The following is a 21,365-nucleotide window of genomic DNA, read 5'->3' on the forward strand; positions in this document are numbered from 1 at the left end:
AATTCCAACACACTAAACTTACTAGTTGTTTGAGGTGTGGATCATTGGGACTAAAGCGCTACCACACATCTCCAACTAAGTTAGAGTTTTTTTGTGTGTTGGATTATTGGCATTGTAGGGAGATAGATGAAGATTTAGAAAAGATAAAATGGATGTTGTCAATCTTTTGGTTTTTTAAGAAGATATGAGGGTTAGAAGTAGGGGCTATGAATGTTAGAGATTTAGATGAAGAAGAAAGGATGTGAATGTTGTAAAGATTTATAGAGTTTTTTTTTTTTTTTTTTTTTTTTTTGTGAACTTTTCATTATGTGGAGTGTTTTGTGGATGAAGAATAAGGGGTTATTTATAGCCAAAAATGATTCTTCAAATGGCTAAAAATTCATCTTCAAATGGCTAAAAATTCAAAATGATGAGATTTGTTTTAATTTGAAATAATGCCAACTTTGGCATATAACTCAAAATGGTATGGAACTTTTATTAATAAAACCAAATTCAAAAAAGTTACCATATTTGGTATTTCTCCACTACCTTAGTTAGACTAACTAATTGATTTAGTTACTCTAACCAAACTACCCACAAAACTTTAAAAATAATTAAATAATACTTGTTTTAAAGAAAAATGCAGTTAATCACAAAATTAAAAATAAACCAAATTATGAGAAAAAATAATCTAACAGTTAAATTGATTTTAAATAATGTCAGACAAAATTAGGTGACTACAGTGAGCTCCAACAATTCAAGACTAACTAGCTAAACCCTTTTAACTAATCAACATTCGTTAATACGGGTCATTCGACTAAAGTCCCGTAATTGCACTCCTCTCACTATAGATATATTTCTGTCCATCTGATATAACCACGATTAGTAAGTTAATCCTTACAGGTTGTTCGTAACCTCAACTAGAATAAACTACCATTTTACCCCCGATATTACATCTTGCTCCTTAAGTCCCATCGATCCACTATTGAACAATTGGTTTAAGGTTCAACCTGTAAACTGAATCCCCTTCGAGCCAATAAGAGGGTAGGGCCCCTTGTTTAAGACTTAGGAGCCGTTTGGGGGAAGGGTTGGGTTATGGGGGGTTAGGGTTATGATAAATCTAGTGTTAAGATAAACCTAGGATTATAATAAGATGTGTTTGGGGGAAGGGTTATGGAGGAAGTGTTATGATAAGATGTGTTTGAGGGAAGGGTTATGAAGAAAGTGTTATGATAATGTTGTGAAGAAGGATTGAGGAAAAGTTGAAGAAGGGTTAAGAAGTGTTGAAGAAGGGTTGAGGAAGGGTTAAGGAGTTAAAACTAGGGTTACATAACCCTTCCCCCAAAACGGGGGTTGGATTACATAACCCTAACCTCCATAATCCAACCCTTCCCCCAAACGCCCCCTTAGATTCAACCCTTAAAGGAACAACCTATCTACTAACCCTAAAGTGGGTATGAGTGAATTTTGTCTTGCACTCTATGTCCCTAGCCATCTACCCTGTCTCACCCCTGAAATGAGAAGCTTATTAGGCTAGCACTAATGAAATGCCTTCACCTATGTAGATATATGGATAATTCTGTCCGTATAGAAGTTCATAGTCAACTCATGATTAATATTAAGTTACCTATGTTATCAACGAAATAGTTAGTTTTATACAGTAAATGTGACTATTTCATGGTTCTAGTCTTACACAAGGTGCCCTCACTTCTATATCTCTACATGATCGATTCAGGATCACATCGTTTGTATTAACTACAAAACGGGCCGCATCTATAGTGTCCCCAGAATAAGATGCCCAACCTTATTCATATAGTATAGATCATTTGGCTATATACTCGAACTTTGATCCACATTTATGTCTTTACATAAAGTTCAAGTCTACACTAGATATACTTAGAACCTTAGTTCATCAGATTCAAGATTACAATATTTTATTTTTACTAATAAGTCCTCAATAACCACTTTATTGAATAAAATATAATTTAAATTACAAACTACGAATTTTAGGACATAAATTCCAACACTATATTGATATTAGAATTTATTATATAAATGTTGAAAGTGTAGCATATTGATTATTTCTAAGAATGATTGGACGTATTAATTAACCGGGCTTAAAAAAAATAGAAAAATACAATATTATTAGTTTCATATAATAGTTGATTAAAATAAATACACCATTTATTTATAGCCAATTTAATTTTTTAAATTGATTCCATTATGTTTCATAGTTTTTTTAGTTTGGCTGAATGATTTATTTATTTATTTAGAAAAAATGTTTGTGTATGGTTGAATAAGAAATTTTGACCCAATCACAAAATGTCATGTCATTAATTAATGACAAAAAAATACAAATAATTGAATTTGAGACTAATTAGAAGCTGATATGTGTCATAAATTAATATTAAAGACATAAATTGGTCATTTCTGATGACGCCATATGTTTTCATTATGATCGTTGGATCATTCTTGGATAAATGAATATTATTAATAAGCCAAAAAATAAACTTCATTTAGCCCAAGAAATAAGGATGAAAGGGTTGCTAAGTTTTTGTAAAGAATGGAAGGTAGAATCGCAAAGGAATTGTAAACATGCAAGGTAGAATCGTGAAGTGAAGATAAAAGGCAAAAGGTTCGACAACTAGGTTATAATGTGATGAAGTTATGTACCCAATACACAACTTCCTTTGAAGTCATGTACCCGATCCAGAACACCCTACATGCAAGACAAATGTGACAGTACATGTAAACTTTAGTTTCATGAATATACAATAAACCATAACATTGTATATAACCTTAAATGCCAAGATCTTTGAACTAGATAACTTTACAAATTCAAAATTAGTTAAAGAACAACATACCTTGATCCATGAATAATCTTCTTGAGAAATTGTGTTTCTCTTACTTGCCTTCCTTTTAAACTTAATTTAAGTTTCTTGATGGGAAGAACAAACTAGTTAACGAGTCAGTGAGAGGACCAATCCTAAGGTTCTATTTATAGACACCACCCATCATGGTGTTAAATTAATCCTAAGATTCTATTTATAGACACCACCCATCATGGTGTTAAATTAGGGCATTATTTTTTAACCTAATGGGCCTAATAAAACAATAAGCCCAAAATGAATAAATAATAAATAATGCAATTGGGCAACATTAATGATAATATTATATTTAAGAATAAATTTAACAAATTATAGTGTTGAGTGCCATAAAGGATAACATGTGAGCGGAGTTGTGTACCTTATATTGGATACACAACTCCAATCACATGTTGTGGATTGAATCCACGATTTCAGCTTGCAGATGTGTACTAATCCACGATTTAGCATACGATTTCACTACTCTATTTTTTTTTTTTATGTTTTTTTCTCGCTTAATCTATATTTAATATTATTTTTTAAAAATTACATTATTATAAAAAATCTTAATAAAGAGAACAAAATTCAAAAGTTAAAACGGTTAGAAAAAATAAAAAGGTAATAATGGGGTGAGAGAGGCTCGAACTCTCGACCTCAGGATAACTCAGAAGCTATGAGACCTACGCGCTAGCCAACTGCGCCACCACCCCTATTTGATGACAAATAAATTCGTTTAAGGTATTAAATATTAAGTAGTATTTGTTATTAATAAACCGACACCGTTTTCGTGGGAACCCTAGCCCCCAAATTTCCCTCCTCGTACTCTGGCGCTCATTCCCCCTTCCTTCCCTCCATTTCTCTCTCTCTCTTCTCTTTCTCGATCTCTCTCACCTCACCACCACTATTAACTCTATATCTCATCCCCCCCACCCCATACTCCGCCACCGGAGACATGGACTCCGACGAGGGTAAGCTTTTCATTGGTGGAATAGCTTGGGACACCTCCGAGGAGAAGCTTAGGGACTATTTCTCTCAATTCGGTGAGGTTATTCAAGCCGTTATTATGCGCGACAAGACCACTGGCCGTCCTCGTGGTTTTGGCTTTGTTGTCTTCTCTGATCCTTCCCTTCTCGATCAGGTTCTTCAAGATAAGCACACCATCGATGGCCGCCAGGTTCTTTTTTTTTTTTTTTTTTTTTTTTTTACCTCTGCAATTTTCTTTCTATCTGCATTACTTTGTTCTTTTATTAGGTTTTGTTTTTTTTCCGAATCATGTTGTTTTAGTAGTGGTAGGCTGTTGATTACTTTAATTTAGGACCTCATTATTAGCAGTGGTTCTATAGGAATCCTCGCTCTCTGTTCTCCTTGTATTTCATTAGTTCGTAATTGGGTTACTGTTATGAACTCTGACTTTGAAATATGTCAGAATAGTTTTGTTTGGTCCTTTGGTTATTTGGTTCTCTGGAAATGCCCTCTTCCCCTTTCAACTGCAAGGGATGTTTGAATGGGAGATGCGGATCATTCTAGTGTTGATGCCCTCATCAGTTGTGTAGCTATCACCCGTCATTCGTTATCATTTTCTAATATAATGTGTACATTTCTTGTTTTTTAGACCAAAAGATAATATCTATTCGTTTGTAAGGGGTGTATGTGAGATAAGTTGATTAGCAGATGCCTTCCTGGTAAAAAGAACATAAGTGGTATGCTACTGTTGTTTTATCGGGTTAAAAGTAATAAAGAATTCTGGTAGACTATTGGCATTGCACTGCGTGCAGTTTAGGTTTTAGATATAGGACATTGAGGAAAGGGTTACATATCAACTTGATAGTTGACTCATTATGACATGATTACTTTAAATTGTTGAAAATTTTATATTTTCTAGCTTATTATGGTAACTGGCGATGATGATGGCCTGTGCATACGTTGAGTTGATGTACTTTATTTGTGTTCCCGCTGAGCCTTTTCAGCAATTTCAAGTTGTGCTTTATTGACACAGGTGGAGGCAAAAAGGGCGCTATCAAGAGAGGAACAACAAACTTCCACAAGAAGTGGCATTAACAACTCCGGTAGAAGTTCTGGAGGTAGTGGATATTTTAGGACCAAGAAAATATTTGTGGGAGGCCTACCATCGGCACTAACAGAAGATGGGTTCCGGCAGTATTTTGAAAGTTATGGTCAAGTAACTGATGTAGTGATAATGTATGACCAAAATACTCAAAGACCTCGTGGATTTGGTTTCATAACATTTGACAATGAAGATGCAGTTGATAGAGTACTTTATAAGAGCTTTCATGAACTGAATGGTAAACTTGTAGAGGTGAAACGGGCACTTCCTAAAGATGCAAATCCAGGAAGTGGTGGCCGTGGAGGCTATCAAAATTATGGTGCTTCCGGCACTAATTCTAACAGCTTTGATGGTAGATCAGATGGCAATAGATATATGCAACCTCAGTCTACTGCTGGTGGTTTCCCCCCATATTCTGGTTATAGTGTATCAGGTTATGGTTATGGAGGACCGAACAGTGGTGTCCCTTATGGAAGTTACGGTAGTTATGGTGTCGGTATGTATGGTGGTGCAAATGCTGGATTTGGTGGTCCAGCTGGACCATTTGGAAATCCAGGTGCTGTCAATGCTGGTTATCTAAGTGGAGCACCTGGGGCCATGAAAAGTTCTTGGACCAACCAAGCTCCAGGATACGGTGGTCCTGGCTATGGTGCCAGTCCAGGCTTTGGGGCTGCAGCTCCTTGGAATGCCTCAGGTACTGGAGCACCTCCTTCTGCCCCAAGGGGCCAATCGCCTAGTGGGGCTTCCGGGTATGGGAATCAGGGTTATTATGGTGGAAACGATGGTACTTATGGTGGCTATGGAGCCTCTGGTGGACGAGCTGCAAGTGCTCCAAATAGCAATGTTGGTACAGGTCAAAGTGGAGAGCAACATGGCATGAGCGGTGGGTACATGGGGAGTGGCTATGGTGACGCTAATGGAAATTCGGGTTACACCGGTGGTGGCTGGAGATCTGATGCTTCACAGACTCCAGGTGGTTATGGTGGTGGATATGGTGGCAATCAGTCCAGGCATGGTTAACCCCCATCACCACATGTTTGCACATGTCGTCCTTTTCCACGTGCAAGTCATATTACTGGATGGGAACAGATTCTGAGAATGGTTGGATCTCTTCATTCTCAGTGCTATCAGACAGTAGTAATTCTATAGTTGAATATGTCCATTGCTTTCTAGCAGTAGTAATATTTATTTTTAGGCTTGTTTTCCGGAGGTTGCTTATTGTTGTGAGCATTTGGTAAATTGAAAACATTGATACACTTTTGTGTTTTTTTTCCTCCATATCTTAATCTTATGTAGAAGCTAGAATAGTATCTATTTACTTTTTCTATGTCGAATCATCGATGATGGGTGGTTATGAGGATATTCTATATACTGTTATTGTATTGCAAGTTAATTGTTTATCATGGTAATTTGAGTATCATGTAGCGCTATCTCTTTTATGCATCCGGTGTTTTGCTAAATACTAGGCTTCTGCAGCCGTTGGTAGATGTGGCTTTCTTTTGGCAGTCAAGATAGAGGTAGGAGATGTTATCAGCTTCTTTCTATTATGGGGAACTTTACAACTTGGTTTGTTTCCACATGTTTGAAAGCCACTTGAACATCATTTTAGCTTTTTGGTCTAGTGTTTTTGTATAAGGAAAAGGATAAGTTTTGAGTTTCGAACTGTGATTAGCACAAGTTATTAAATGGGTTTTGGCATGCACAGGAATTTCAGGTGGAGTTTCGGAGCTGCTGAATGCTTTTAACAAACATTTCATGCTGCTAATGGACTAAGGTGTGGATATTCTTCCACTGCCCATCACCGTTGTGGTATGTCACCTTGACATTCTTATGGGCATAATTAGATCTTTTTCTTTGGTTCTCTAATTTAACTTTCATGCAATTTTTCTTCAGTTTTTTTTGTGCAACTGCATATTGTTATATTATGACGGCAGTTAGTTCAGTTGTTTGACTTTGTAGAACCAAACTTAGTAGCTTAGATATCATCCGGATCAAGAACCGATTTCTTTCTTCTCTGCCCTGTTTATAGCGTCAATAGCTAATCTCAGTTGTATACTAGAGGTTTGGTATTGTGCAACATACTTATTATTATAACCTCATCTATGAATCGTCAGCCTAACCTTCTACTGATGCTTCGAAATATATATATATATATATATATATATATATATGTATTTTACGATTACAACTTTCATTGAGAAAAAAAATGATAGAATACAAGGGCATAAAACACCCCTACTAAAAGAAGGGGACGAACTGAGGAAAATGTTACCAAATAGAATAATTTCAAAAGGTCTACGAAATCTAAAGTCCAAAGAGACATGTGAAATGTAACCAGTAACCAAATCTCACTATGCTCCTTTCAATACCGCGAAACAGCTTATTGTTCCTCACTCCAAATGTTCCAAATAACACATCCTGGCAAGCCATAAAAAACCCTCCTTTGTCTCTAAAGGGCGGATGGACTGATGGAGGAGGAACTCCTCAATCGCCGCTCTGACACTCCAAAGGCCGGCATAACTAACACCGAATTCCTGAATGTATGATCCCAGATTTAGCTCCACCTGAAATTCCTGCTTCAATATGAATTGTATGATCCTAGATTTAGCTCAAATATGAATGATATACGAGTGCTTGGCAAGCTAGGTCAGTCACATAGGCGGCATCACTTTCTTCCATCCTTTAGTTTCCAGCATCTATTTGCTTGGTTGTTTTGTTACCTTTTTTCTTTTCATTTGTAATATAATGTCATTTATTGCAACCCTACTTTAGGTTTAAATTATTACTTTTAGTATACTGAAACGGTGATGATAGAGAACTGAGCCCCTAACCTCTAGGAGGAAAGACATGCTGAATATAGTTGAATTAAGCTCAGTTTGGCTAAATTATTCTTCCTTTTTTATTTATTCCCATGTTCCATTTCTTTTATATAATTAACTGCTGTTTAGCATCAATATTTGATTGAGTGACTTCTGTTTAGCAGATATTGGTTTTGGCTTTTGGTTGGACTCCCACAGGCCCCCTAACAAATTGTGTCGCCTATATATTTTTAACTTCTTCCAATGCATCTCTAATTTCTCTAGTCTTCCTGTTGGACAAGTTGGCAGTTGCCCGATGAATCAAATGGATTTATGATAGGATTGAGTGGAATTCTTTATCTTGTATTGGAACTTTTACTTTTGTTTTTATTATATGCCTTTTTTTTCTTCTTTTAACTTCCCTTTTGTTACTTTAGTTTGAATTTAAATTAATTTTCCTTGGCCGTTTAGAAGTTTCATCTCAATGCAATTTTTGCATAAAACCAGACCTAGTGAGTAAAGTGGACGAACTTTTTACCATACATGTTCAAATGTTATTCAATTATGGTATTTATATCTGTTGCAAATGGGTCCTTTAATATCAAGGATTTAATTTATTTGCTAAATACCGAAACAATCAAAATATAGAGCAAAAAGTGTGTTCTAGTCATACATTAACGTTTGGTTGGTTGGCTTCAAATTCAAATTTGAGTTTGTCCAACTGCAAAGTAGCTTTCTACCAATGTTAATTAGGTCATAGTAGGGATTGATTCCTACCAAATATACTTTTAATCATTCAAAACCGATTTTGAAAACAGTAAGATTGTTATCACATAAAATTGCAAGATAGTTATTGCTTCAATCGCAGCATAGACTTTTTTTTTTTTTTTTTTTTTTTTTTTTTTTTTTTTTAAATTTTAAAAAGTGCTTTCTAAAGGTCTTGAAAAGTCAACTTCATGTGATTTAAATGGCTTAAAACCATTCTTAAGCATTGGCCAAAATAAGATTTGTAATTTCTACACAAGCCCTTTGACTTCTTATGCTTCTGTAATTCCATTGAATCAACAAGTTAAATCTTTTCTGGATGAATTTTGTTGTAGCTTGTACTTGTTCATATAAATCCCTTTTGTATTAAATGGGAACTCAAGACAGAGGTTTACGGGTTGGCACAGCATAGCCATTTTCATCTTTTTGCCACATTTTTAGTCGAATTGTTGTTTAACTGAACTTGGTACGATTCTTGTGTGTATTCAGTTGGAGAGGATAAAGCTAATTGTTTCAAACATAGATAAGAAATGATTTGAGGATTGGTTGAAGAGTAAAACTGAAATTAAAATATCAATCGTTTGCTTAAAAATTGGCAGTTAGTCCGTCTCCTTCTCATGACAAAACTCAACAAACAATTTTCCGGAAGATTAGATGAGACTTCATATTTAAATATATAGTTCATGCTGTGCCAAAGCCACATTTTTCAAAAGTTGAATATTTCACAACCGACTGTACTAAAACAATTTTTTTGAATTATGAAATAGTTAATACTTATGAAAGACATTCATACATATACTAATTTAACAATACCTTTACATCGATATTGGGTTGTGGAATGTGCATTATGCATTGATAAATTAATTGGGCAAAACAAAGCAACTTCTCACTTTATTTATAGTACAAGGGTAAGAGACTCGATCAAAGTCTGCACATGTTTTTCAATAAATTGTTATTTGAGCATTTTTTAAAGCCCTAAAATATTGCACTTTTCTTATACAATATGTGGGGTGGGAGTATCAAATCTTTGAATTCAAGTTGATAATAAAAGTACAATACTAATTGAATTATGCTTAGTTTGACTCTACCTTTAACATCACGTAACACATAATACGAAACGAAAGTGAAACTTATAATTTAAAAGGGAAGAAAATACGAAACAATAAACTGAAGCTTATCATCTTCTGCCGAATGTAAAGATAATTACAAGCAAGAAAAGTTTGTAATATGTGTTATCTGTGACGGTTTATTATATTAATTAGACGTTTTCCTCAAAATTGTAAACATAAAAATATAATAACAAGTAAAATCAACAGGTGAAAGTGACTGAAAGAGAGTGGCTAAATTATGTCAATAGTAATTCAATCGTTGATTTAGAGGCAAACTTTTCACATTGGAGGAAAGAAAAAACAAATAATAACACCCAATGAGAAGCTACAAGGGCATATGCCTTTTGTACAAATGAATGAAAAAGATCTCTCAAAACAAAAATGACTAACATGTCTCTATAACAAATATTTAGGCTTGATAATTAATTATACTAACTACAAAAACTTTTCCTTTTAATTCCACGTTTCACACTATTTTTTATAGAAGTCATAAATGTTCAAAATCAAAATTTCCAAACCTGAACATTTTTAAACCATAGTCAGCATGAGCATGCCTAATTTACTTGCTTTAGATTAATGTTATTAAACTCACACTAAATAAATTTGTGGTGGTGATTTCATTTATTTATTTATTTTTATTGGGGGAGGAGGGAGGTTGTTTAAAGATGCATAGCTACCTTAAGATTATATAAAAAAGGTAATAGAACTCACATGAATTTCAACGATTTCCTTGTAGAAAGTTCATTTGTTAGTACTCTGCCTCTCTGTTGTTTACTATAATGGCACAGGTGGAGGAGAAAGGCTCGGAAAATGGAAGAGATGATTATACGGAAGACGGAACTGTGAGTCTCAAAGGTTTACCTGTCTTAAGATCAAAGACCGGGGGATGGAGAGCCTGTTCCTTCATTGTTGGTAATTATAATCTTCAACGAACTTTCTTGTTTTGTTTTGCTTTTATCCATCTTCTTCTAGCCTCCACACCTGCAAGCTCTCCTTTTTAAATTACAAGTAATAAATTCAGTAAAGAAGATACCCTTTTTACAGGAAAAATCAAAGAAAAAAAATATAGTTTTTGAAAGAATTGATATCAAGAAGTCCTTGGTCGAATATCCCATACATAACATGCAGCAACATAATCACTTCATAAAATGCATTGACATCTAGAAACTACCTTGTTTGAAACCTGTGTTGGGTTTTGTTCTTTGAGTTCTTGAGTTTAGAAAGGAGTGGTTAATGTTTACGAAATGTTGGTTTCGTATAGCGTATGAGGTGTTTGAGAGGATGGCATACTATGGAATTGCAACAAACTTGGTGGTCTATTTGACCGATCGACTTCATGAAGGGATTGTCACATCAGCTAATAATGTCACCAACTGGATTGGCACTGTGTGGATGACACCAATTATAGGTGCCTACATTGCTGATGCTCATCTCGGCCGATACTGGACCTTTGTATCGGCTTCAGCAATTTACCTCACCGTAAGATTCCAACTTCTGTAAATGAATTACATGGTGTTCAAACTCATTTCCTAGAATGAGAATAAAAGAATAGTCATTCTTCAATCAAAGTCATAACCTAGAATAAATTCAGGGAGAAATACAAGGATGGAGGGAATTTGAGTATGTACTTATATGTTGGATTCATTCATCTAACTAACTTTATGTCGTGCAGGGAATGTCCCTGCTCACCATGGCAGTTGCATTGCCATCGCTGAGACCACCGCCATGCGGCAATGAAGGAAAAGACGGTCACTGTGACAAACAAGCCTCGCCTCTCCAACTTGGGGTTTTCTACTGTGCATTGTACATAATTGCACTTGGAACTGGTGGTACCAAACCCAACATCTCTACAATGGGAGCTGACCAATTTGATGATTTTGAGCCTAAGGAACGAACCCAAAAGCTCTCCTTTTTCAACTGGTGGATGTTTAGCATTTTTTTTGGCACTCTGTTCTCCAACACTTTTTTGGTTTACATTCAAGACAATGTAGGTTGGGGCCTTGGATATGGGATTCCAACGATTGGGCTTTCAGTTTCTGTGCTATTCTTTTTGATAGGCACTCCATTCTACAGGCACAAATTGCCTTCAGGAAGCCCTTTCAGCAGGATAGCTAAGGTGATTGTAGCTGCTGTGACGAAGCGAAATGTACCAATTCCTAATGATCCAAAGGAGCTTCATGAGGTTAATCTCGAAGATTACACTAATTCAAAAAAAAGTAGGATTGATCATACTCACTCGTTCAGGTAATTCTGTCAATCTGAATGTAAAATGTCAGGCATCCACCTTAAGTTTCCAGGCAGATTATGATCATCATTTCATATCATGATTAGAATTCTATAACCTGCAGATTCCTTGACAAAGCAGCAGTTCGAAGTCCTGCAAGCAAAGCATGGACTCTATGCACAGTTACTCAAGTTGAAGAAACAAAGCAAATGATTAAAATGATGCCCATTCTATCAGTGACATTCATACCAAGTGCACTTGTTGCACAAGTGGGAACATTATTCATCAAACAAGGCGCCACTCTAGACAGGAGCATGGGTCCCCATTTTGAAATTCCTCCAGCAAGCCTTTCAGCTTTTATAACAATCTTTATGCTGATCAGCATTGTCGTCTATGACCGTTTTTTTGTTCCATTTGCTCGTCGATTCACCAAAAACCCTAGAGGGATCACATTGCTGCAAAGAATGGGTATAGGACTCGTGCTGCAAATCATTGTCATGGTCGTAGCATGTATTGCTGAAAGAATGAGACTGAATACCGTTAGAGAACACCACACTTTTAAACAAACTGACCAGGTTCCACTCACCATTTTCATACTCCTTCCTCAATTTGCTATAACAGGGATAGCAGATGCCTTTGCAGAAGTAGCAAAGCTTGAGTTCTTCTACGACCAAGCGCCAGAAGGCATGAAAAGCCTTGGCACCTCATATTTCACCAGCAGCTTGGGAATTGGTCATTTCCTGAGTAGCTTTATACTGAAGACCGTAGCTGATATAACAAAAAAAAAACCATAAGAATTGGGTTTTGGACAATCTAAACGTTTCTCATTTAGACCATTATTACGCATTACTAAGCCTCATGGGCCTCATCAACTTTTTCTTCTTTCTGGCAGCTGCAAAGTTCTATGTTTATAACGTTGATAGTGCAGAATCCAAAAAGGAAATAACGATGGCATTGCTAAATACAGAAGCTGCATCTCATCAAGTCTCAAAAATCCAACCAGCCTGATATTATTTTAGGCATAAAACAGAATTACGTTGGCATACTTCATAGAAAAATGCTCAGCAAAAGCTACTATTGAGCTTTACCAAAGTTGTTATCAGTGTAACTTTTTGCTATACAATCAGAATATGTAACATGTAATTTTATCACCTTTTACTTTAAAGATAAAGCCACAAATGTCAAAAGGGATAGACATGGTTATTGAGGATTTAGTGGTGTATTACAGATGAATCATATACAACCTACTGCCCAAGTTGGGACTTCCAGTAGATGTTCTTTCTATTTGTAGGAACGATTTTTTCCTTGTGCTATCTGAACCCAAGTTGGTGGCCCAATCAAAAACTATTCAGATTAGCTTCAGTTTGTACATGAGCCTATTACACGTATATGACTACATTAATTACTTAAATACATCACTAAGATTAAAGTCATAGTTAGCAGCTGACAAAAGGTTGCAAGCTTCCCATTGCAATGGATTCCACAAGCCAAGTATGACCAATGACCTGGGCTCCAACTTTTGCAGCTATTCCCTCTGCCTCATTCATTCGTTGCCAGAGAATAGAAACCTCCTCCCCCACTTTGCATCCTCCAGGAGAATCGAGATTATAAACAACCAACACCTTTGGTGCAGCCTGGACATTGCAACTTGTTGCTGCCAATTCTTCATTCTCTAATACAGTACCTCCGGCAGTTATTACCAAATCTTGAAGATCCTCCTCGTAGGCCGGTGGAAAATCACCAGTGAAATAGAAACTCAAGCCAATGAAGAGCTTGGGTTCCTGTAGAGATAACCAATAAATCATGTAACAAATCACCAATTGGAATCGCTGTACTCTGCTAAAGTAACAATAACAAGAAAGATTAACCATCACTTTTCATGCATCCTATGAGTTAACTTACTTTGTTTAAAACCCTCAGCCTGCCAGTCTTGGGACCATCAGTACACCCGTAGTTGTCAAGAGCAATTTCATAAGCTTCCTCGTTCAATGGACACTTTTCTTTTATGCAATCTTTTACCCCTAAACACTCCAACTTTCAAAGTTAGAAAACGTATTCAAAGAATAAAATAATAATAATAATAATAATAATAATAATACATAAACACCTCTTAGTTTTTGAAAATTAAGCCTACAAAAACAACTTCCTTCTATAAATTTCTTGGTTTGTCATCTACCTTTTACACATATTTATAAAAACCATGAAAAATCTTGAAACTAAAAAAAATATTTTTTTAAAAAACTTGTCTAAGAATTTATACTTAAAAAATATGCAGATCATTTAAGAAAATAATCGGAAATAGACTTAACTTTTAAAAATAAAATAAAAAACAAAATAATTATCAAATAGAGCCTAAGCAACTATTTACCAATCACATTACCTCTCGGCTAGACCATCGGTTTCTATGTTAAAAAATATATGGCCAATCACATTTTTTTAAGAACCAACTTTCATTGATAGATGAAAGAACTAGTGTGATGTTCAAGAATAATGATGATGATTACTTCAACATTCATCTAAATGAAAGCAAATTTCAAAAAGAAAAAAATATCATTAATTGTACTTACAATCCATATTCAGAATCCATATTCCATTCAATATCCCCATAAGGACTTTATATGTCCGAGTACATGCACCATTCTCATCTGTGGACGCAATAACATGAGTCACATCTGGCTTCCATAATTTGGAAACTGTGGCACCAATTAGTTTCGCAAACTTAACCAGAATATTCTGAAAGAATAGAAGATTCATTAGATTATTGAGATGTACTCAAGATACATTCCGTACGAAATGGACGGTATGAAATCAACCACTTGATATTAATTATGGCATTATTAATCATTTTCACCTATACGGGTAATCATTAACTGAACTCAAATATTATGCTCTGAATTTAATTTCATTAATCAAATGATATAAACAAAAGATGGCCATCAACAACTTAAATGTCGAACACGAGTAGTTAGCGGTTTAAAAGTAAAACAAAAAAATTTAAATGTTTGTCAGTTTACAAGTTAAGCAATACGAGCTAAACAACTAACCCTTTCTTCAGCAGACAGAGCTGACCCACAAAACGTCCATTTGTTCACCCCATCTGATGGAGATGCCCAATTGCTCAAGACCTTCTGGTTCCTGGAAGAAAAAACATTAAACACATCAAAGTTATTGTCACGAAGCAAATCTCTGTTCAATGCAACACTTCCAAAAAAAAAAAAATCCATCATTAAATATAAAATGTCTTGCATTGGCATGTTTCGTATTTACTCCGTCAGATTTAGAGTCAAACATCCATTGTTTTGCTTTAGATTTCTGTTTGCACCTCACAAATCAAATAGAACAAATAAATATAACCCATATATTTTAAGAACCAGTAGCAATATTAAAGCACATGAAGCCTGGCCGATATTAAGTAATTAATATAGATATTAGAATCAGCCAAGATTCCGAAGCACCAAGCCAAATTAAATAAATACAAGTTGAACATTTCAAAGCAACTGAAAAGATAAAATATTTTACATTTGTAATAGAGAAGCCTGATCTCTAGGCATCTTCCTAGGCTTAGACCTTTCATCTGGAAATCTTGCTGACGTATGTGAGGGGCACAGAAGAAGAAAATTGTCCTGTACAATTTAGAAAGGATAAACATATGTATTACTTTAAGAAAAAATAATATGTCACCAAAGAAAACTAGGAAAAACAAAGACAATGGCAAGTCTACAATTCTCGAGCATAGTGCATTTACCATGTCCCAACGGCATTCGTCTATTTCAAGTGCACAAGGAACATGATAGCTTTTCTGGCAAGACCTCAAATAACAACCTAGGGCTGCTCCTTTTAGCCCACATTTACTGCACTTAAGCTTTGAACCCCTTGCCACTTCAGCCTTCAAATTATGGACATCATCACCCTGAAAGTATGCCTGTGGTGCCCTGCATTTCAAATCAGCATGTTATATCATCACCAATACCATAAAGAAAAACGGCAAGACAGCACAGCACAGATTGAAAAAGTCATCATAAAAAATTGACCAAGCACATGAACAAATTACAATTGCTAACATGCACTCTCTTTTATTAAAATAAAAAATAAATAAAAAGACAATATTAAAAGCTAATTTTTTTTAAAAAAATAAGAATTACAAAACAAGACAAAAACTGCTAATCTTCAGCCCTACAAACTTGCAAAGTGTTTAAATTGGCTTCCCATTACAACGCAGGGTACGTGGGATGGAGATGGCATACCATTCAACACAAAGTTTGTGAACATGTATGACATTTGGACTTGCTGCCTCAACTCCATCGACCAATCTGCCATTAATATAATGCAGGACAGCTCCAGTATCCTAGAATTATTAGAAAATTAACACAAAAATAAAAACAAGGCATTATGTCATATCATCATTTATCCATTACGTGATATAAAGCAAACAGAGATGCAGATAACAAATATATGGTCTTCAATATTAATACCTCTGTAACTTTAGATGACTGGCAAAATGCACATTTGACATTTCTCACAATTGTGTCATCTGCATCAGCAAGAGGCATGCTGCTAGCAATAGTTACTTGAGATTTGTGTTCCATCGCAGAATTCGAAGTCTCTGAATTTCCAGGCTCTGAAACTGGAGGATGGGTTTGATCGGCACTGCTTATGCCTAACTTTAACTGACCATAATTCAACTTTTGTCTCTTGAGGTCCCTCAGGTGACCTTCCTCTTCAGAAGCAGAACTTGTACACTTTGACAATTGCAACCTTTTGTCATCAGCATTAGTTATAATAGATGTCCAATCTGAAGTGTTTTTAGATCCCTACAATTGCATATATGTAACTTAGAATAAGACTTGTTATAAAGACAGAAAATAGCGCAAACACCCACAAAGGACAACGCAACAGTCAATCATTTCTGATTCAAAAACCAATAACAACCAGAGCTTAGTATAAAGATAAATGAAATGGCACAAATATACACAAAGCAACAGTCATTAGTCCTAATTAATCATAAACCAGTAACAACCAGGATGACAAGAACGACATATAACTAACTGACCTCAGTCAGTCATTAATCTAATATCAATGTTGAGAAGCTAATTCAAGGAGAGAATTTATAGCAAAGGTTCTCTAGCAGTTCAAACAAAGGTATTTCAATTAATGAGCATCTGTGTGATATATATAGCAATTAACGGTATGTGTCAACGCCTCATTTTAGAACTAAAGATAGTTCACAAGCTTACAACAATAGATTGAGCATGCAGTTCCTATATTCGCAACAAAAGTAACAGAAACATAAACAGAAAGAAGAAAGGGTGTGGAAATAGGGAGAGCAACAAATCTCACATGACCACGGTACTCATCACTACTGTCATCTGAGACCTTGCCATCACCAAACGAAGGTGGGCTTCCTGATGATAACTGGTCTGTCTGACTCACAGGTGGCATTATACAATCCTCATGCCTCCCATGCTCACCTTTACTACCCTCAACACGATGATGTTCACGTTTACAGTCAACTGGCATGCTGCATCCCTCAAATTCCTTGCAGTTGTTGGCAACATAAGAAACAGACTGACCAAAACGCGATTGCTCCACAGCTGCCCCAACGTCTACTGCAGTTTTAATTAGACACTTAGAGCAGTTTAAGATATAACAATCTTCAGACCTAAGGGATCTAAAAAAAAGCAATAAGGTAAAACCTATGATTGTGGGTTGAAATTTTACATAAAAGCTGCAATTAATATTTTTTTATTCTTAGTAAATAAATTGTTCATAGCCATAAAGAAATTGTTAGTCCATTTCCATATATGTGCATTGTGATTTTTATGTACGGCAAGTTGTGACCAACTAAAAATTTATAATTTATTTTGCATTTGTTGTAACATTCTCTTTAGATTTGTTATTTCCTTGTTTCAATTTTGATTCTCTTCTTTCTTGCACAGACAACACAAACGAGAAAGTTGAGAAATTTATACCAGTCGAGACTAGTTTAGACATATTTGTAGAGAATGTCGCATCCAGACTCCTGTAAATTGACACCATCTTGTCCATGAAAGGAGCAGGCCTCATGTCTGCATAATGAAGCATACGACAAATGCATCACGAACATCACCAATGACATTTTACACATACAAATTCTCAAGAAAAAAGATTGAACAACCACCCATATTCTTATCAGTCAACAAAGACGATGTTTTTATACACTCCTTTTGTTAACAAGCATCATATATTCTAAAAAAATGTAGTCTTAAAGGATTAGAAACCAGGGATAATCAAGACCTCGCTAATCTTGAAAGAGGATTAGTTCATACAGAAAAACAGACATCGAGAAATGAAGACCATCATTCAAAAGTATTACAAGTCTACAAGAAGCCTAAGAGTAGTGGAAACTCGACCTCGGTCGACAAATCCTGCTTTGCATAGAGGACAAACCGATCCAATCTGAGCTGCAAATGGCATGCAACCCCTGAAACAAAGTAAAAAAAAATGCATCTACAACTTGAAAAAAAAAACGAAAAACCAAATAAGAACAAGGAAATAAAAAACATACTTGCAAAAGAGGTGATTGCAAGGAAGCAGAATTGGATCATCGAAGAAGCCTAAGCTGTTAATTTCATACAAAAACAAGAAGGGAAAGAAAAAGGTTAGAAAGAAAAATAAGAGCAACGAAGAATTAAAGATGAAGGAAGAAGAAGAAGAGAGTAGATGGATAAAGATACCAGAGAGGACACTTGAGTTCAAGTCCCATTTTCTGGAAATGAAGAAGCCAAGGGTTCAAGAACCTGGAGGTGTTGGCATTGGTTGAGAAATCGGACATTGTCGATGATGGGAATTTAGAGCGATGAAAATGAAGGGAGAGGGAGAAATGGAAGTAAGAAGTTTCTGAGATGAGAATTTTGAAGTGTGAGTGAGGAAGGAGGAGGAGGAGGTTTGTTTGTTTGTTTTTTTTTTATTTATATTGGGGAATGTAGGAGGGAAGACACGTGGACGGCGAAGATTAATTTTGGAAAGCGCGGGTGATTATTTGGGGCGGTGAAATGACGTTTGAAATGCGCGCTTTCAATTGAGGTTTTTCAGTTTTATGAAAACTCCCGCCTCTGGCTGCTGGCTGCTGACGGTGACGTCAATTTATCAAAATGGCAAATTTATGGACTCGTGAGTGTTGGTGTTGGTGCAACGTAACCTACAACGCTTAACTACCTCCTCACTCCTACCTCTTCTCAACGGACATACTTTGTTTTACCCTCTAACTATAATGGTTTCCATTTCCTTTTTTTGGATTTTCGGCCTTTCTGGATTGATGATTTTCTTTCAGGATCAAATTCTGAGCTTGTTGATTTTGTTTGAGGATAAGTTTTTGGACTTGTTGATCTTGTTTAGGATCAATATTTAGTATGTAGATGGTGAAGTGATCAATTTGTCGAAGTTCTCAAATTTTTTAGAAGATAAATCTTTAGTTTGTAGATGACAAAGATCAATCAATGTGTTAAAATTTTTATATGTTTGAGAAGATCAATCTTCAATTTGTAGACGATGAAGATCCAGTCAATTTATTGAAGAAGAGAATATCTATTCGTTTGAGAAGTGATGCTCAAATTGTTGAAAAGGATCACTTTGTTAAATCCTCTTAATTGTTGAAGAAGATCATTTTGAGGAGTGATGCTCATGAATTTGGTACCAACACTTTGATCGTATCATAAAAAAATGTATGGTACATAGAAAAATAAGCAATAGAACGCCACCGACATGGATATAGTATTAATAATAAGTATCTTAAGTTGTTTCCAAAATGTAAAACTGTTTGTTTATTGATTTAGAGAGTTTTTTTTGACAAAATTTTCAGTTTTGTAATTTATACATATCCATTGAGATTGACAATTTTGAAAAATTGAGACATCGCGTGAGTGAGAATTAAGTTTCATTTTTTGAGATTAAAAAATTAAAAAAGCCTAATTTATATAATTTATATAAGATATATGGCAGTATGGAGTTTAACTTTTAATCTACTAATTTTATAGTGTATCACTCATTGAAGTAATGTACTGCTATTCAATCACAACGTTGATTTGTTGCTAAACAATAACCAAACACCCCCCGTAAAGCAATGGCTGTTGCATCAATAACAATGAGTTTATTCTTCAACTTATGAAAGGACGAAGCAGACAATGGTTTGATAAGAATGTCTACTATCTGTTGAGAAGCTGGAAGATGACACACTGAGATTTTCTTTTTTTGAATCAAATCTCGAAACAAAATAAATATCAAGCTCAACATGTTTTTCTTAGTGCAAAATGAGATTTGCACTTACGTGAATTGCATTAAGATTATCACACCGAAAAGTAGGAGGATGAGGTATGGTAATACATAAGTCAAATAGCAGCGAACGAATCCAAGTTAATTCAGTAGCAAGAAGAGCAAGGCACTATCTAACTAGGATACTTGCCAAAGTCAGGACCCCTTATTTTCTAGGCGTTTAGTTCGCTTGATTCTTTCATTCATTCCACAGGCTCAAAGAATTTGAGTTGAAAGTCTAATGTATTATGCTTCAGTACTAGATCTAGAAATAATATATTGTTTCTTTGACCCCCAAGAGACTAAATTATTACCAAAGTAAACACAATAGCCAGAAATGGACTTCCTATCATCAAGATCATCAACATAACCAACAAGAGAAAAGTTGGTGGAATGTCTAAGCCATAATCCATGAGATAAGGTACCTTTTAAGATATCTCAAAATGCGTTTTACAAGTTGTCAATGTGTAAGTTTAAGAGAATGCATAAATTGATATGCTTTGTTTACACTATATGATATTTCAAGATGTGTAAGTATGTCATATTGTAAAGCTCCAACAGTACTATGATACAAATAGACATCATGAAAATCTTCACCTTAATGAGTAGATAGTAATGTATCTTATCTGAGATAGAAACATACCTCCATTTGTAGGATATGACATCTCTACCTCGAGAAAGTAACTAAGTGTCCCGAGTCTTTAAGAGCAAAGTTACTCTTTAAAGATTTAATCAAATAATCTTAACATCTTTTCGGAATCTCCCATAATAATCAAATCATCAACATATATCAGAATATAACAACATGAAGTAGGAGTTATTCAAATTAAAAGTGATGAGTCTGCTTTAGATGTCCGAAAGCCTAAGGTATGTAAACTAGAGGTCAACTTTCCATACCATGCCCGGGGTGCTTGTTTTAGCCCATAGATAGCTTTTCTTAGATGACAAACAAGAGGATGAGATGTTTTTACTTCAAACCCATAAGGTTGTTCCATGTAAACATTTTCTTCTAATTCACCATATAAAAAGACATTATTAACATCAAGCTGTTTTATAACTCATCCTTTCATAATAGCTATTGTTAGAAGCATACAAATTATAAATGGTTTCACAATAGAACTAAAGGTTTCATTGTAGTCTATGCTAGGTGTTTGATGAAACTCTTTAGCAACTAATCTAGCTTTATATCTAGCAATTGACCCATTTGAATTTCTTTTTATTTTAAAGACCTATTTTCACCCAACAGTTTTCTAATTATTCTGTTCGACTCCAAGT

General features: G+C 35.2%; 2 protein-coding genes, 1 non-coding gene and 1 pseudogene across 4 annotated transcripts; 2 read left to right on the plus strand and 2 right to left on the minus strand.

Moving 5' to 3' along the window:
* Positions 1-3,468: 3,468 nt before the first annotated feature.
* On the minus strand, positions 3,469-3,553 carry TRNAM-CAU (transfer RNA methionine (anticodon CAU)). Its single transcript is given in 2 exon segments — positions 3,469-3,504; positions 3,516-3,553. It is a non-coding gene; the product is annotated as a tRNA-Met (tRNA).
* Positions 3,554-3,638: 85 nt separating this feature from the next.
* On the plus strand, positions 3,639-6,325 carry LOC103489847 (heterogeneous nuclear ribonucleoprotein 1-like). The gene is made up of 2 exons (XM_008449165.3): positions 3,639-4,017; positions 4,840-6,325. Exons 1-2 carry the CDS (start codon positions 3,796-3,798, stop codon positions 5,926-5,928), a joined length of 1,311 nt encoding a protein of 436 aa, XP_008447387.2. The 5' UTR covers positions 3,639-3,795; the 3' UTR covers positions 5,929-6,325.
* A 3,960-nt stretch (positions 6,326-10,285) lies between these two features.
* LOC103489849 (protein NRT1/ PTR FAMILY 5.2-like) lies at positions 10,286-13,084 on the plus strand (annotated as a pseudogene).
* Positions 12,934-18,735, minus strand: LOC103489848 (BRCA1-associated RING domain protein 1). Of its 2 annotated transcripts, none has more exons than XM_008449167.3 (13): positions 18,518-18,735; positions 18,349-18,402; positions 18,194-18,264; positions 17,774-17,869; positions 17,142-17,407; positions 16,277-16,615; positions 16,049-16,149; positions 15,550-15,736; positions 15,324-15,427; positions 14,849-14,939; positions 14,372-14,537; positions 13,707-13,825; positions 12,934-13,585 (listed from the first exon to the last, which is right to left on the minus strand). In XM_008449167.3, exons 1-13 carry the CDS (start codon positions 18,613-18,615, stop codon positions 13,241-13,243), a joined length of 2,037 nt encoding a protein of 678 aa, XP_008447389.2. In that variant the 5' UTR covers positions 18,616-18,735; the 3' UTR covers positions 12,934-13,240. The 2 variants fall into 2 exon arrangements, with proteins under 2 accessions (XP_008447389.2, XP_008447388.2); XM_008449166.3 differs by having other exon boundaries at positions 17,142-17,410; positions 18,518-18,734.
* Between the last annotated feature and the right edge of the window lie 2,630 nt (positions 18,736-21,365).

This window comes from Cucumis melo, chromosome 4, assembly GCF_025177605.1.
Source record: "Cucumis melo cultivar AY chromosome 4, USDA_Cmelo_AY_1.0, whole genome shotgun sequence".
NCBI lineage: Eukaryota > Viridiplantae > Streptophyta > Magnoliopsida > Cucurbitales > Cucurbitaceae > Cucumis > Cucumis melo.

What these genes read in the sequence shown, in the direction of transcription:
- LOC103489847 (XM_008449165.3), top strand. Translation starts at nt 3,796, where the DNA reads ATGGACTCCGACGAGGGTAAGCTTTTCATTGGTGGAATAGCTTGGGAC. An exon ending in ACACCATCGATGGCCGCCAG is followed by an intron (nt 4,018 to 4,839) that starts GTTCTTTTTTTT and finishes TTATTGACACAG; the next exon opens with GTGGAGGCAAAAAGGGCGCT.
- LOC103489848 (XM_008449166.3), bottom strand. Translation starts at nt 18,615, where the DNA reads ATGTCCGATTTCTCAACCAATGCCAACACCTCCAGGTTCTTGAACCCT. An exon ending in GAACTCAAGTGTCCTCTCTG is followed by an intron (nt 18,403 to 18,517) that starts GTATCTTTATCC and finishes TGAAATTAACAG; the next exon opens with CTTAGGCTTCTTCGATGATC. An exon ending in GTCTAAACTAGTCTCGACTG is followed by an intron (nt 17,411 to 17,773) that starts GTATAAATTTCT and finishes TTAAAACTGCAG; the next exon opens with TAGACGTTGGGGCAGCTGTG.